We start from the raw sequence: 17,412 nt of genomic DNA on the forward strand, positions 1-17,412 counted from the left end.
TTGGCAACTCTGGCAACTCTTAGCCTTTCTTTGCCAAAAATGACCATAAACAACGTAATAAGATTTTCTTGAGATTTTCAGCAACATAGTTTTGGTTTTAGGAATTATACAAAAAATATCACTGTCTCCAGAAAATGTCAGCAATGCACAAAAATAAAGATCCAAGGCAGATGTGCAGATCACTTAAAAGCCAGCCTAGTTAAACCTGAGTATCCTGTAATCCGGCACTTTGGCAACCTCTTTCTAACAAAAAGAAAATCCACTTTCTCTTTAACCTAGGACGAGAGCTTGACTAGATATCTTAATATTATATAAACAACCAATTTGGTGGGGGGGGGAGAGGGGACTTATCAAGGATGGATGACAGATCCCAGGAAGGGGAAGAGTTCATATAATCCATCCTTATCCATCTAATACTTCAAAATTTTCAAAGAGTCTCCTTGAAAATTGTACCAATTCTAGGACTGTGAAAAAGAAAATCTGTGAATATTTGGACTGCAGATTTGGGGAATAAACATTGGTTCCAAGTTTTTCTTAGAATGATCCCTACCTAGTAGTGCAAGAAAACAGCCAGAACCGCATGCACAAGGGATAGGGGTGAAACCACCTTTGCCAAGACATTTCCTAAATTTAGAAGCAGGATAATATGGCAAATTCCTCGAACAATGAAGGCTAACTAGCCTGCCTTGAATGGTAATTTCTGTGGCTGCGAAGCTGAACCAGGTGACCAGAGCACATACCAACAAAAAGCCAATTACCTGTAAGGAACTTGGTCAAATCCCATTCGTTCATTTACAAAATAAATCCCATCCCCTGTACTGTTACACGCTCTGGACAGCCTTATTAGCCAACTGTGAATGCGCTGACTCATTAAACAGCCGTCCAAAGGAGCTAAGCCTGTCATCAGTTTCTCATCTTTTTGGAAAAAGCTCGTGCTCAGTTATGAGAAGACGCGAGCTGCAACAGCGGCAGGCCCCCATCACATAATGGGGGTAGCAGAGCGGGAACTGCTGGGAGCACAGGAGGAATAGTTCCTCCTCCTAACGGGTTTGCAATCTGCAGGGCCCTTCTCCAACTGTTCCTGACCCAGGAGTGCGGGGCTGCGGCGAGGGTGGGGGACAGGTAGAATCTAACTGACGTCATTCTGACAAATGTGCTTACTTAAGTCTCTGCACCAAAGTTCAATTATTTATAAAACTGGTGATTGCCGATAAGCATGTCTAACATGTTCTATGCTCCGGAATACCATACAGAAAAACAGAACTAGATATCTAAAATAGTCAGCACTATATGAGGTATCTTCAGTTCTGTCAGAGAAACGTAAAACTGATTTTCTATGCAGTAACTTAAGCTCAAAATTCGAGTGAAGCTGCTTTTAGATCTGTAGCCTGCGATAAGTGGACACAATTACCGAGGAAGATACTTAGAGTGTACTCTTCTACGCAAACAACTGGCAAATGTGGTTTTATTACTAACAAACCAGAGCTAATATGTTCATACATGTTGCCCCTTCAGGGTACTTGCCCTGGGGAAGCAGCACACTCAGTCATCAATGGTGCCATGGTTTCAAACAGCTTTTAGAGCCTTTTTATAGGGCTATTTACTTTTTGCGAAGAGTCAAATATTATTTTAAAATCAAACATGGTAATGGTCAATAGTGGGCCTTCCTGTTTTTGGTCAAACACCCAAAAAAGGACTGGCAAGGATATGGACAGCTGCTATACTGACTCAAGAGCAATCCCAAAGGAAAGATTCAAACCCAGGCCAAGAAGCAGTAAACACCAGTAACTATGCAGTTAGTGTCTCCCCTCCTCCCAACACACCAAGGGCCTTGTATACAACAAAACTTGAACTGTCAGACGCATTTGCAGGATATACATGAAAAGACCAGCCTCATCACACCATAGTCGTATCTACTTCAATACTTCATTTAACCCAGCAGCCTTCAAAATAATCCACCCAAACTGGTATGTGCTTACAGGGGAGATGCTTATATAATTGGTGTATTTCACCCGAAGATCACCAGCTTCTTTTAATGAAATAATAGGATCTTCTTGAAGCTAAAGTATAATCCTAAAGCAAAGCAGAGCCAGCAACTGCCCTGTTTTATATTCATGTGGCAGTCTCAGGAAAAACAAACCAGACTCCCAGTTGTCTGAGGTCTAATAAAGCCTTGGGTAAATAATTAGCTGACACAGCAGTGGGCTGTAGCCAAGGTCTGAGATTATTTTTCTTGAGTTAAATATTTTTAAGACACCACCGTTTTGCCTCACTAGCAAAGTGATCCCATAATAAACCAGGTGTTTTTCAATCTCCTCTGATACCTTTACAAAAGACAAAATCCATTACCATTAATATTTCAAATCAGTTTGTTAGAAAGTTAATAGAAGGTCTAAAAAACAATCTCTCCATACCTAAGAACAGAAAGAACTGAATCTATTACCTACCTACCCATAATTCCCATGTAAACATATTTTTCCATTAAAATTACTTAAAATAAGATTTTATTTTGTTTGAGTGACCTAGCCTATTTCTTCATTTCTTTACCTCTACCTTTCTTAGCAATGTACAGATGAGCTTCCGGGTAAATATACTGCCATTATTGAACTACTTGTCCAAAACGAAGGAGGAAACCTCTTGGGTTATTATTAATGCTACTGGTTGAAATTTGAAGTGTTTAATACGATCTCCAAATAATATCCTTTAACTTAGTTCATAATGTAACAACAAGTAATAGTTCTATTACCGAGAAATCTTCCAAGAATTTCCACTTTACATGAAATGTAGGATAGATAATCACTAACCAAACCTCCCAATTCTGGATGGCTTAAAAGAAAGATGCAAGAATGACTATCCCAGAGAAGTTACCTGTCTTGTCATTTGCCAGACACAGTCAATAAACTGAAGAAAAACAGGCGATCTGTCTGCGTCTGCGTGGTTCTTATCTCCATGGCCAAGTCTCTGAAGCAGAAAGAGTCGAATATGAGTTTTGTGGAATTTTTCTTTTTCATGGAAATAACTTTATTTTCCAATAAAAGTAGTATCTTCCAATATTTTTTAAGTTCAAAAGTCTTTTTAAGAGAGCACGGGGGGAGCCTGGGTGGCTCAGTCACTTAAGGGTCTGCCTTCGGCTCAGGTCATGATCCCAGGGTCCTGGAATCGAGCCCCGCATCAGGCTCCCTGCTCAGTGGGGGGCCTGCTTCTCCCTCTACCCCTCTCTCTCCCCGGCTTGTTCCCTCTCTCAAAAATAAATAAAATCTTTAAAAAATAAATTTTAAAAAGTAAAAGCACAGCAAGGAAAACAGAAATCACTCACAGGCTTAGCAAGCAAAAGTCTCTATTACCATTTTGATGTACAAACTGCCAGATTTTTTTCTGACATGAGATGCTTGTAATAGGAAATCACAACTTTGTTTACTAAGTGGAACCCAGATCTTAAAAGGTTAATAATGGAAGACAGGAGCAGTCAGACCCCAGAACCCAGATATCTTTGTCCCAGAGATTTAATATTCCCTAAGTATTGACAGTTACTTGGGGCACCTGGGTGGCTCAGTTGGTTGAGCATCTGCCTTCAGCTCAGGTGATGATTCCGGAGTCCCAGGATCAAGTCCTGCATCAGGCTCCCGGCTCAGCAGGGTGTCTGCTTCTCCCTCTGCCCCTCCCCCTGCTCATGCTCACTCTGTCTCTCTCTCAAATAAATAAATAAATAAAATCTTTAAATAAATAATTAATTAGAAATATATATATATATTAAGAGTTACTTGTCCACCAGCCTCCGGAAGCACGCGTCTCCTTTAACAGCTTGGCCAGTGCGTGCAGGGGACCTGTCGCTATCCTAGCTCAGCGGTCTTTATCAAGAAGAATCACATCAGCACAAACTCTTGAAAACCTTTAAGGAATGCTTGACATCTGCCTTCCAAGCATGTACTCACCTCCTTTCTCAGTTTTTTCTCTTCTAAGGACCTTTGCCCCAGACGACTGAAACAGACCCTCCCCACACCAAAAGAGTGATTCTAAAAGCCTGGTTCATAGATTTCCAGGGGCCGGGGGGGGAGAGGGGGGTCTATGACATCAAAACCATTTTCAGAATAATACTAAGACATTATCTGCCTTTTTCAATGCACTGATATTTACAGTGACGGTGCGAAAGTGTCTGGGTTCCTTAGGAGAAACCAAGCAAGGCACTGGAATCAAGCTGGTCGAGTCATGTCATATCCTGCCTTGCCACACACTCGCAGTTAAATGAAGGGTGGGGGGAGCCAGTTTCTTTGATGAAGAAGTAAATATTAATCCTGTTAAATCTCTCCCCTTAAGGACAGCCTGTGTAACAAAATGGGAAATACACATAATATTCCTCTGCTGCAAACGTAAGTTGATGGTACAAAACACCACCTTTTCATGGAACATCATTTTGACTTGAAAGAACAACTGATATATGAACTATGGTTATTACGACTTGAAAGTCCTGAACACTTTTTTTTTAATGTACAAAGTGAATGTGTCATCTCAAGGAAAACTATGATAAAATTCAAGCTTTGAGCGCACATTAGATCTTTGGAAAACTACCTGCCACAATAAGCCTGATAATAGACTTTTCTGATAAAATCACTGGTGATACTCACAAATGAGATGACAGTATATAAGGAAATGCATTAACACTGGAAGAACTGTATAAGTCAGTAAGACAGTATTTTCCAAAATAACCAATCCCTGATGTTACAGAATCATACATGGGTAAAAGTTCTATTCAAAACGCAAGACAGACCAATGGAATTTAATGGAACAAACAACGAAAAACTCAATTGATCTAGTTTTGGATTCCACATTACAAGTAACCTCGAAGAAATTAGCATTTGTTAAATTTTGGCACAGTATGAAGACTAACCACAACTCCCTGGAAAAGCTATTAAGACACTCCCTGATTTTCAACCTGCATATCTGTGTGTGGTCAGATTTTCCTCATTTACTTCAAGCAACAGCACACATTGCAATAAACCGAATGAGGAAGTAGTTGTGAAATTTGGCTGTCTTCTAATAAGCCAGACATGAAAGGAATTTGCAAAAAAATGTAAAACAATGCCACTCTTCACATTAAACTTTTGTTGTTGTTGTTCTGGAAAACACAGTTAGTTTTCTTTAAAATGTTATTTAGGTTAATATATAGTAGTACTATGTCCTGAATGTTTGTGTCCCCCCACCCGGCAAAAAAAAAAAATTCATGTTGAAATCCTAATGCCAGATGTAATGGCAGGAGTCATCGTCTGGGAGCTGCTAGTCATGAGGGCAGAAGCCCAATAAAGGGGTTAGTGTTCTTATCAAAAGACCCCACGGGGCTCCCTCGTTCTCGTCACCATGTGAAGACACAGAGAGGTTGACAATCTACAACCCACAATCTAGGGTCTTCCACGGAACCTGACAATGCTGACACCGTGACCTTGGATTTCCAGCCTTCAAAACTGTGAGAAATAAATTTTTTTTAAAGATTTTATTTACTTATTTGACAGAGACAGCGAGAGAGGGAACACAAGCAGGGGGAGTGGGAGAGGGAGAAGCAGGCTTCCCGCCGAGCAGGGAGCCCGATGCAGGGCTCGATCCCAGGACCCTGGGACCATGACCTGAGCCGAAGGCAGATGCTTAACGACTGAGCCACCCAGGCGCCCCAAGAAATAAATTTCTGTTGAAATTTTACAAACCACCCAGTGTGTGGTATTATGTTAGAGCAACCCAAACAGACTAAGAGAGGTTTATTATTTAATTAATATTTAAACATTTTTTAAAATTTAATTTCTAATATGGTAAACATTGGTAGATACAAACCATATAAACAAAGTTCTTTGCGGTCATCAAGAATTGTTAAGAATGGAAAGAGATCCTGACATCATGACTCATTACCCTACGTTAACCAGGTGAATGTACGCTCTTGACCAGTTGTCCTTTAATTGTCAAATTCCGCTTTCAGATAAACGGGGGGGTGGGGGGGAGGTGGAGCAGGGAACCAGAGTTAGCAATCTAGGAATCCACAGCAACTTCCAACAGTCTTAAATGTTTACTCTTTTGGTCACATTGATATGAACACGTGCAACTCTGGATGACTAACACCTCATTCTTTGAAGTAAGAGGGTTTTTGTAATGTTTTTTTCATGGTAAGTTTATTTTAGAGAGAATTGAAAAATGTGAGCCATCTGAAAAGATATTCCAGATGCCCAATTTTATTTTAACAGTTCAAGTTCAAAAGAGCAGACTACCTTTAAATGTCTGTTTCTTTCAAGTTAACTGTTGACTCTCGAGCAACACGGATTGCACTACGCGAGTTCACTTAAACGTGGATTTTTTACAGAACTGTAGATGTATTTTCTCCTATGATTTTCTTAGTAACATGTCCTTATGTCAGCTTACTTTATTGTAAGAATACAGTATATCACACATACAACATACAAAACACGTGTTAATCGACGATCTTATTGGTAAGATTTCCGTCAACCATTAAGTTCTAGGGAGGAGTCAACAGTTGTATGTGGATTTTTGACTGCGCTCCTAACCCCCACATTGTGCATTGTGCAAGGGTCATCTGTATTTATAAACACTGCTGGTATGCCCTGGTAACTACAGAATAGTAAAGGTTAACATTCGAGACAGCATCTGGATAAACATCTTTCAGAAAGTCTTTCAGCTAATCTAGGAAAACGCTGCCAAGAACCACGCACACTCTCAGTGGCTTCAACGCCTCTGACAATCTAACTCTCCCCCTCCATGATTCTCTAACCCCACCCTTCCCTCAACTCTACTCTTGCCAAGCTCAGTCCCATCTAGACTTTTGCTCACCCTGTTCCTCCTTTTGGGGAAAATATTCCTACTCCTCACTCTAAATTCTATGATTACAACTAACAGAGATGAGCAATACATGAAAACCAAGGCCTACGCGGTTACTGTTCTCAAGTTTTCTGATTGCCAATTTAGTGTTTAGCAGAAACACAACTAAAAACCACGTGAATGTTTATTTAATTAAAAGGTGCATGAATCCAAAGTATGATGTAGCAAAAAAGCAAAATTGAAAGCTCAGTATCCTTTGAAAGGGACATAATAACCCCATTCCTCTATTTCAGGAACTGTGATTAGTTCTGGGTACCACATTTGATGAAAGACATGACCTAAGTCCAGAGGACAACTGAGGTGAAGAGGGGATTGAGATGCAAAAACACTGAAGAAAATGAATGCTTAGCCAGAAGAACTAAAGTTTATGCATGACATGGGTAGACAACTACTTCCAAATACTTGAAGGGCTATCTTATTTGGTTAAGTAGTCATATTTGTTCTTGTCTTCAAAAGCGAAATGGGAAGGAACTTTTGGTCCACTATGAGGAAGAACTTTCTAGTAGGTAGACTTTCTGAAGTGAGACTGGACAGCCTGAGGAAGAGCCTGACTGCTGCTTTCTGGAGGTGTAAATGCAGAAACTAAACAATCATTTCATGGGGACACCGCAGAAGACATCCAACAATAAGGCCTGGACACTGAAGTCCTGCCAACTCAGATCTGACATGAACGACAACATCAAAAGGCACTGAGGCAAATAGAGGGCACAAAAATTTGTCCTTTCCATAAAACCAGCTGCAACACTCTCCATACGTATGCTCGTTACAGTGTTAGTACTTTAAGAAGGATAATCGAAAATCTGTTTTATTCCCCGCTCTGAGTTAAATTTTTTTTCCTCTGATATTTCTTTTGGTCCCAGCCTCATTTTTTTTAAGACCCTGTTCCTGTGAGAGCACTGGTACTCTGAAGTATTCTTAAATTAAGAATAATAATTAAGCCATCTTTGGCTTCTTATGCATCGAGATCAGAAGAGGCCTATAATTCCACAACCATTCCTGCTAATCTGCATTTAAAGGCAGAGACACGTGCACAAACGAAGGAATGGTATCTGATGTCGTCGCCCTCCCCCAGCACTCATCACAGTAGAGACACATGACCCGACAGCATGAGAGGCTATCCTACTGCTTTCCACAAATAACGAGAAAGTTCTCTCTAGAAGTTCACCCCTTTAGTAAAGGGGTGGTTTTCGATGAGTAATGAATAAAAGGCACTGTTTTCACATGCCTTATGCAGGATGCATGTGATACATGGAGTCAGGGTTCTTTACTCACAAGCTGAAATCGATGACCAAAGCTTAGCCATTCTTTTTCCACAAGGACTTCAAACCCTCGGATGCTCCTATAGTACCCATCCAACATGAGCATGGCAAGGGAAGTCAGCTGAGCTGTGCGGTCCCAGCCGTCACTGCAATGCACTATCACAGACGTCTTCCCGGACTCTACTTTGTCAGCAATCCGGAGAGCCCCCGCAAGAATGAGCTGCCGAACAGATTTTTAAGTGAAATTTTTAAAAAATTTTAAAAAATTAAGCGCTTCCTTCTTCAAAATTAACTAATACGGTTTTATTACTGATGACTGTCTCAATAACACATGAAAAAACAAACATCAGTCCCTTCCTAAAAAGAATTCTCGTAAGTGGCAGATCTATAATATTTTGCCTTTGTAACTAGAAGAATCTCATAAATCCAGGCTCCTATTAATCTGCACAATGAAAGAGTCAAATGAAGGGTATCTCTGGGTTCTGTACAAATCAACAGTATGAGTGAGAGAAAAGAAGGATTAAGTTTTAAAGAGATCGGTTTTTAAGAATCTTCAAATATTCCATCATCATCTATTTAAATAAAAAATAATATGCCAAATGAAGTCATACATGTTAAACAATCCCTACTTAACCAAAATAGAATACGAAAGCAATGAAATTGGATCTCTCTTATTCTATAGCTTTATAGCATTTATTTTACTATTTTTATATATGTCACATAGCTTACAGCAAGCACAGTATAAAACTTTAAGCTACTTATCTGTATCAGTATGAATGAAAAATTCTCATCAGATCAATATGTCAACTATGTCAACTTAACTGGTATTTGAAATAATTTCAGTTATTTTTTTAAATATGCAGACAGTGCAAAGTATCTTTTCTGAAGTTGATCTTGAGTTAAAACTAGACAGAATTAGATACAACCAAATAAGAAACACAAAAGTATAATATCCTTTAAAACGAATAATACAGTCCCATTCTTCTCTGCAATGGCTAGACCATACATACTTAGAGAATGGTATGGGTCCACAAACATGGATCAGAATGAAAGAAAGCAGATTTACTGGGCTTGGAGAATCTCGTGATAACCTCCTTTTGATTTTAACTATAGGCATATTCTGGAAATGGGGTACTCCGTAGCAATGTCAATCCTGACTATGCATCAGAGTCACCTGTGAGCAGTTTTTTAAAGTGTCTGGGCTCCATTCTTCACTATTCCTGGCTTACTATTTTAAATATCTTCCACTTGTAATTCAATGGATATCGAGACTTAGGGATCACCCACCCAAAGGATTAGAACAGCTGGAAAGTTAAGACTGACCAGGGAGTTATCCAAAGTGGTCACCTTCCTTCCATGGTCATCTCCCTCCCTCCTTCCCTCCTTCCCTCCCTCCATCCCTCCCTCCATCCCTCCCTCCCTTCTTTCCTTCGTACTTTCACTTATAAAATAAACATTTTGGAGTGCCTTACCATGTGGCAGGCTCTGCTCTAGGTGCTGGAGACAGTGGAGAACCAAAGAGACAAAGGGCTGGTACATTCTACTCGGGCGAGGCCAGCCAGATGCAAGTAAATAAGAAAATACATACTGTGCCAGAGGCACTGCCCCCTGCTGGTGGAGCTGTTATTTTGTAAGGTGTGGTTGGGAAAGGCCTTTCTGAGAAGGTGATATTTGAGCAGAGTTCTGAAGAAGGTGAGCAGGTAAGCTTTGCTGGTGTGAGGACTGCGGGTGGAGAAGGCAGTCCAGGCACAGCCGATCTCTTATACCTCTAAGGAGACTTGTTTCTGTTAGAGCAAGCTTTTTGGAGAGACTGTTCTATGCGCTGGTGGAATGCCTTGCAATTTATAGAAGCTGACATTGCAATTTATGTTCGCTTTTGTTTCCAATCAAGTGTTACTGTTTACTATTTACACTTCACAGGCTCTAACAGATGGGCCCCCAAGAACATGCTCTCTGATTGAGGAGTGTGTGCACTCTGCTACACTCAAGCTTCTAAGCATCTGGGAGAGAAAAAATAAAAATAATCTCTAATTCTCAATTAGGTCAATTTGCCCTTCTCTTCAGTTCGGTCCGAATTTTAGATTCAAATGTGAGCACATGTCTGCTCCTTACCATGAAAAATCTCATTTCCCTTTATTTCACAGTATGAATGTGTATGTGGCTATAGAAGTCTATATCTCTGTATGCTGTGTTACTGAAATTTAGAACACATGTGCGATCACATCCAGTGTTCCAAACATGACAGCGACAGGCTGGGCACATTGGTGTTCACAGGGCAGTCTCCACATCATTTAGCCTTCATACCCTTCATTCAACTGCTTCACCTCCCTTCTCTGACCAGAATGCCTCTCACTTCACTAGTCGAGTAACACAGATTTAGCGGGTGCCTGTTATGCACACACACAGTGCTGCCCTAGCTCCTGAGGGGTCCAAAAATACTAATAAATTACCCAGCCCAGGTTTCCATGAATTAGGAATATACTCCAGCTGACACAAAGTAATTAACTGAAGTGTAGGGTCTTACCTGATGAGTTGGAAAGAGAAAGTAAAGTGAAAAGTGCAGAGACAATGGAAGTGGGTGCAATCCGGGAAGACTTCATGGAAGAGAAGAAATCGGAACTGGGGTCTGAAGGATGGGCAGAATTCAGACAGGGCGGGGAAGAGAGGAGAAGAGAAGACCACAACAGAACCAAATGCACAGGACAGAAAACTAATTCATTCAAGCAACACACCTTAGAAGTACTTACAATTTTCAAAGCAGTTATCAATTTTTCATTGTATAGAAAGATACCTTCATCTTAAGTTCAATTGTAAGAAAAGTGCCAAAAGAGACAGAGGGGCAGAGAAAGTCCTTGTCTGATATTCTGTAATAATATAAGGAAATAAAGACATAACCTAACCTTAATATGTTCAAGCCAGTGAGTAGATTCCAAGTTAGACAACCAGTGAGTCTCCTCGATGTTAGGGTACACAATCTCCTTCAGTTTTCGTAATGATTCTCTCATAACGTGAATATTGTGGATATCCAGAAAAACTAGTTCTGCATTTTGATAGGCATCTTCACTCTCATAACCTCCACCCTTCGCCTGGGAAAAAAAAGCACATACCACAGGAACTCATAAATGAATGTGCCCCCACTGCATGTAAACATATGTGAAAAAGTGCCATAAAATATCCAATAACATGAAAGATGATACATATTCTCTTCTTTTCTTTTTTTTAATCTTATTTAATTGAGAGAAAGAGAGAGCGACAGAGAGCATGAGCTGGGGTGGGAAGACAGTAGGGGCAGAGGCAGAGGGAGAAGCAGACTCCCCGCGGAGCAGGGAGCCCAATGCGGGGCTGGATCCCGGAAACCTGGGATCATGACCTGAGCCGAAGGCAGATGCTTAACCAACTGAGCCCCCCAGGCGTCCCGATGATAAATATTACTGATGAACAGGAAAACTCCATGGGAAAATGTCAATGGTTCAGGACATCTTAACACAGCCACTCCCTACTACACGTTCTTCTTTATAAAACAGGAATATACACTCAAACCCTGACTCCCTTACGTGTCTGTTATAAAAATTACATGTGATACCATATATGAAGGTCCTTGAACATTTTTAAAGCACTAAATCTTGCCTACCTATATTTCCAGTTCTACCCAAGCATAATTTATTAGAGAAGACTGAAATCACCATCTCTGTGTGCTGGGACGACATCTAGTTTCGTACTGGCCCATGCTTCTTCACACCCCTTCCTCTTCACCTCATTTTAATCTTAATATTTGCAAAATGCTTTGCAATCATAATGACTTGCTTCTATTTCAACCCCATAATTATTTCCAAATAAAAAGACGGAACAAGTATAACAGCACAGAAGACCACAGCATACTAGGACAGCCACTGTAGCTATAAAAAAATTGTTCATATGACTCACACCATCGAAAACTACAAAACCCACCAACGCCTAACCAACAACAAATTACCAAAAAACAGAAGGGCTGTTTCTGACACTGACAGTCTGGGAAATAGTCTGGATTCAAGATTGGCATAGCTACATAAGTTAACAGTGTTTCAGTGGGTACCTGTTAACAAGGATTATTCCTGGAGCATGGGAACTGAACAGGTCAGGGGTAAGAGAGGCTTTCAGTTCAAACTGGTTGCAACAAATTCTAGAAAGATGGCAGTGGAAACTACACAGGCCAGGCACAAAAATAAACAGAAAATGTTCTGGAATCAGACAGTTGTAGAACTTTGTGAGTATACTAAAAACACTGAAATACATACTTGAAAAGAGTATGTTTTCTGGCATGTGTATTAGATTTCAAAAAAATTGACATTTAAAAGAAAACAGAACAACTAGACAGTAAAACCAAAAACAAAAAATCATTTAAAACAGAAATGGGGACAAAGCATTCTGTGAAACCCCAAAACCACCCACAGCCACAAGATCTGAATGCTGTCAGCGAAGGTGTGGGGAGAAGCAGAGGAAGGGATGGATATAAAAGGACCGGAGAACAGGCCAACCATGAGCGAGCCTTGCACTTTTTAGGGTTTGTTCTGCTTCCCGTGTTGGCCCTCATCTTCCAGAACTGTAGGGAAGCCCAACAGGTCAATCTAAGAAGTGCAGCTGAAAACCAGGAAAGGTTCCGTCCGTTCTAACAGCCCGCGAATCTAACGGATCTACAGTAGATCTAAAGGGGCCAAAGCAGTCTAACCTTTCTGAACTCTCCTAACAGACCAGCCAGGGACTGCTTCTGCTAAGCACATCGTCAAAATCGAGCAGACAGAGTCAACAGAGGCAAAGGAAGAGAAGGTCCAGATAAATGAGACAAAGGAAAAGAGGTCTCAGGTAAGGGAATCGGGGGGGGTGGGGTGGGAGGGATTGAGTGGGAGATACAGGACAGCCAGGAAATCCCAGAAAGTAAGACTTCATATTTTTTAATGCTACATGCAAACAGTAAAAGAGGCAGCTCAGTGAAATTAGTTCTAACTTCTGGGTACACCTAACTTCGGAGCCATGGCTTCCAACTGACCCAACCACCCTGAAGGTTCAGGAAAACTAATTTCACCTAAAAATGAGTAATGGGAAAGGATCAAGGTCAAGTCCCATAGGCGCTATCCTAAAAAGAGAATGAGCAGCATTCATAACATATCCCCTGAAAATGCCTCTCAACACTGAAATCTCTTTGCAAGCAAGCTAAAGACATTAAAAAATAATACCAGGCATGAAAAACAAAATAAAGTAGAATTAGAAAACTCAAAAATGAAGTGACAGAACTTGGGAACAACTTAGAAATAAAAGGAAAAAAATCAGGAAGACTAAAGAAGAAACACAAGAATAAATAATACAGCAGGTACCAAGTTAAAAGAAATAGAGAAAAGGAAAATATTTAAAACCAAAATGAAATTAGAAAGACATAAGAAGGAGTCAAGAGAAAGTGACAAATGACGAAGAAAGGTGAAGAAGAGCCAACACAAGAGTCCTGAGGAAGAAAGTCAGAACAAGGAAACAGAATGCCAAGAACAATGATTAAAGAAAACTGCATGAATTTTTTTTTAAATTGGAAATTACATATTGAAACAGCACACGTGCATACCTGAGAATATAGACCCAGAACACACAGCATGGAGACATATATTCTGGCAATAACTGTACTTCAAAGGAAAAGAAAAAAGTCCTTTGAACATCCAAGTAAAAAGAGTGACGTAGAAGGTAAAGAAATTTAGGTTATTATTAGCCTTTGAAGCTTTATGCCAAAAGAAAATAAGCAACATATTTAAGAAACTCAGGAAAATCACATGTAAGCTAAGGGTTTTATGTCCAAACTGACTTTCAAACTTTAATAAAGGACACAAGCTCCTATTAGCATGCAAACACTCAGAATATTGTTCCCATGAACCCTTGCTGAAATATTTAGAGGAGAACAACTTCAGATAATAATAATAATAATAATAATAATAATAATAATAATAATGTCTAGAAAGTCATCCATATATCTGGGGCACCTGGGTGGCTCAGTCGTTGGGCGTCTGCCTTTGGCTCGGGTCGTGATCCCGGGGTCGTGTGATCGAGCCCCGCATCGGGCTCCCTGCTCGGCGGGAAGCCTGCTTCTCCCTCTCCCACTCCCCCTGCTTGTGTTCCTGCTCTCGCTGTCTCTCTCTGTCAAATGAATAAATAAAATCTTTACAAATTGCTTGTGAGCACAAAATATATAGCTATTTGTGGAAGTCAGAGGTAAAAGGGAAAGTATGTGTTCAAAAGGGAGAATGTGTTAAGGCTATATCCGCTGACAATGTCAATATAATACAATGTATTTAAAAGTGGGGGAGGATGGGGAGAGCAAGTGAAAAACAATTAACTTTCCAGTAGGTACTGGCGATGGTGGTATTAGCACTGTTATTCTGAGATTGGCAGGATAAAACGCACAAGTAATTATGAAACATACATATCATCCCCTGGGTCTTTGAGAACCGGGATTGCTGCTGTGGAAGAAAGGAGATACGTATGTAATATAGAAGAAGCTAGGTAAAAATTGTTTAGCACTGAATTTAAATTGAAAACACCAGTAGGAACTCTTGAGGTACTTTACCTCTAAAAATATGTAAATATTCCCTAATCCTATTCACTGGAAAGACATCGAAACAGTACAAATCCAGTAGCAGATATCCTCAGCACCCCAGACAATGGTTTGCAACACCATTTGGTACTAACAGGAATGAGAACTTCTTGGAGAAATAGCTGTTTCAGGCACCCTGGGTGGCTCAGTCGGTTAAGTGTTTGACTTCAGCTCAGGTCATGATCTCAGGGTCCTGGATGGAGCTCTGCGTGGGGCTCCCTGCTCATCAGGGAACCTGCTTTTCCCTCTCCCTCTGCCACTCCCACCTGCTCATGCTCTCTCTCCCTCCCTATCTCAAATAAAAAAACAAATAAATCTTTAAAAAAGAAAGAAAAAAAAGGAAACAAAAAATAGCTGTTTCAAGGCTGTGGCTAGGCAATGCACAAGACTTTCTGATGAGTCTGGTATATCTCCCTATACCAGATAGCGAAGATTACTGCAGTTATATCGAAAGAACTCAGGAGATAACTTGAAAAGCCTCCCTTTGACCAAAGATGAGAAATTTTTTTTTTTAAAGATTTTATTTATTTATTTGAGAGAGAGAGAGAGAATGAGAGATAGAGAGCACGAGAGGAAAGAGGGTCAGAGGGAGAAGCAGACTCCCCGCTGAGCAGGGAGCCCGATGTGGGACTCGATCCCGGGACTCCAGGATCATGACCTGAGCCGAAGGCAGTCGCTTAACCAACTGAGCCACCCAGGCGCCCCCCAAAGATGAGAAATTTTAACTTCAAAAAAATATTATCTGCGATGGATTAGAAAATGTTGAATATGTTTAAATACATGCATTCATAACGACACTTGAAAAAATCAGTCACCTTCATATGATGACAGGAAGTAGGCTCATCACTGGGAAAACTGACCTAAATTGCTGGTTAACCAAAATATAGATAAAAGAAAGTGTTTCTTTACAGAAAGAGTTCAACCAATAGCTGAAAGAGAAATCATGAAATTAAAACACCACCATTTTGGAGTTAATGTATCTAGGCACTGAGCATTAACAGCTGCTAACACCCCAAAAGAGAGAATCAGCCACAAATGATGTGCCTCCTGATATGTTCCCTATAGCCTTGCCAAAGGTATCGAACCTGGATCTGAATCAACCTCTAAATTCACATGAAAGAAATTCAAAGGGCAGAAAAAAGATGAACCATACCATGCAACAGCAAATCTTGGACTCTGGAAAACTCTACAGATAAAAGGTCAAGAAAAGAAAGTGATGGGCAAGGGGAGGATTACAGATTAAGAGAGACTTAAAACACAATATTTAAAAAAACAAGGCTAAACTAGAGTCTACGGATATACACTTCAGTAATGAATTGTAAAGAAATGCAACAAGATGACTATTATAAAAGTTAGGATAGCGGTTACTTTTAGTACACTCAGAAGGTTGAAGCAGGGCGCCCATGGAAGACTTAGTGGCTGGCAAAGTTTTAATTCTTGACATGGGTCATAACTGCAAACGGATTTGTCATATTCAAATTGATTAGGTTATAAAAAACGTTCTGAGAGTTCAGGTTACAAACATTTGTTGCAACAAGGATGTACATTTTTGCAAATTAAAAAGCCAGAGGGTAGGTGTGGAGATTGGGTGAAGGTAGTCAAAAGGTACAAACTTCCACTTAAAAGATAAGTTCTGATAACTATTGTTAACCATACTACATTATATATTTGAAAGTTGATAAGAAAACAGACCTTACAAATTCTCATCACAAGGAAAAAGAAATTTGTGATTATATGAGATGATGGATGTTAACTAAACTTATTGTGGTGATCATTTCATAATATATACACATATCAAATCATTATACTGTACACCTCAAAATTATGCAATGTTCTACATCAATTATATCTCAATAAAACCAGGGGGAGAGACATCAGGCTGGTAAACTGAATCGACCTTCCTGAAGAATACTGACCGTATGTAACAAAACTCTTAAAAAACACATATTTTAAATTTTGATACAGTCATTGTATATGTAGGATAATCTTTTAAGGAACAAAAGATATTTATTTCAGTATTATTTAAAATACTAAATATTCAAACACCCAATACGAGAAAAATGACTAAATGAATAATGACACAGCCGTAATAAGTACTATTAAAGTGTTTTTCGAGAATATTGTATTAGAAGAAATAATTCCTATAGTATTAAGAGGAAAAACAAAGAAACAAAATAATCAACATATAAGTGTACCAAAAAAATAATGGGGGAAAAGACAGCAAAATATCAGTGGATATGGGTGATTTTAATTTCCTTTCTTTATCTATGCCTGCCAAGTTTTTCTGTACTATCTAGTACATATCTTGTAACCAGGAAAATGTACCCATAAATAAAATAAATCAGTTGTTAAAAAAAGAGGGGATTTCCAGACTGACATATGTATCAGAATGCTTTAAAAAAATAAGACAGGGAATATAACTTTGCCTTACCACCTTTTCTGCATTACATTTCTCTTTCCTTCTCCTCTCATGCTAGAAAACGTACTAAGTCTCTCTCCTGCTAATTCGGAGTAGAGTTTTGGAAGGGAAACAAGTAATTACTGGAAAAATACATGCTAGTCCCTGTGCTGCAAGCTTCACGTACACATTATCTCATTTCTCCTTTAAGGGGAAACATTTACAGTTTAATAGAGAATGCCTGCAACTCACAATGCCCTCAAAACACTAAATAGGAT

General features: G+C 39.7%; 1 protein-coding gene across 2 annotated transcripts in view; it reads right to left on the reverse strand.

Moving 5' to 3' along the window:
- MTMR2 (myotubularin related protein 2) overlaps positions 1–17,412 on the reverse strand; it is a 114,364-nt gene that overhangs the window by 4,585 nt on the left and 92,367 nt on the right. For both annotated transcript variants that reach the window (XM_028119649.2, XM_028119650.2), the window contains 3 exons: positions 11,030–11,215; positions 8,143–8,349; positions 2,869–2,961 (listed from right to left, as the gene is read on the reverse strand). In XM_028119649.2, the coding sequence (XP_027975450.1) occupies positions 2,869–2,961; positions 8,143–8,349; positions 11,030–11,215 (486 nt within the window). The remainder of the gene's footprint in view (positions 1–2,868; positions 2,962–8,142; positions 8,350–11,029; positions 11,216–17,412) is intronic.

This window comes from Eumetopias jubatus, unplaced genomic scaffold (genome assembly GCF_037043125.1).
Source record: "Eumetopias jubatus isolate StellerSeaLion01/CBP00866 unplaced genomic scaffold, mEumJub1_p1.0 scaffold_13, whole genome shotgun sequence".
Taxonomy (NCBI): Eukaryota; Metazoa; Chordata; class Mammalia; order Carnivora; family Otariidae; genus Eumetopias; species Eumetopias jubatus.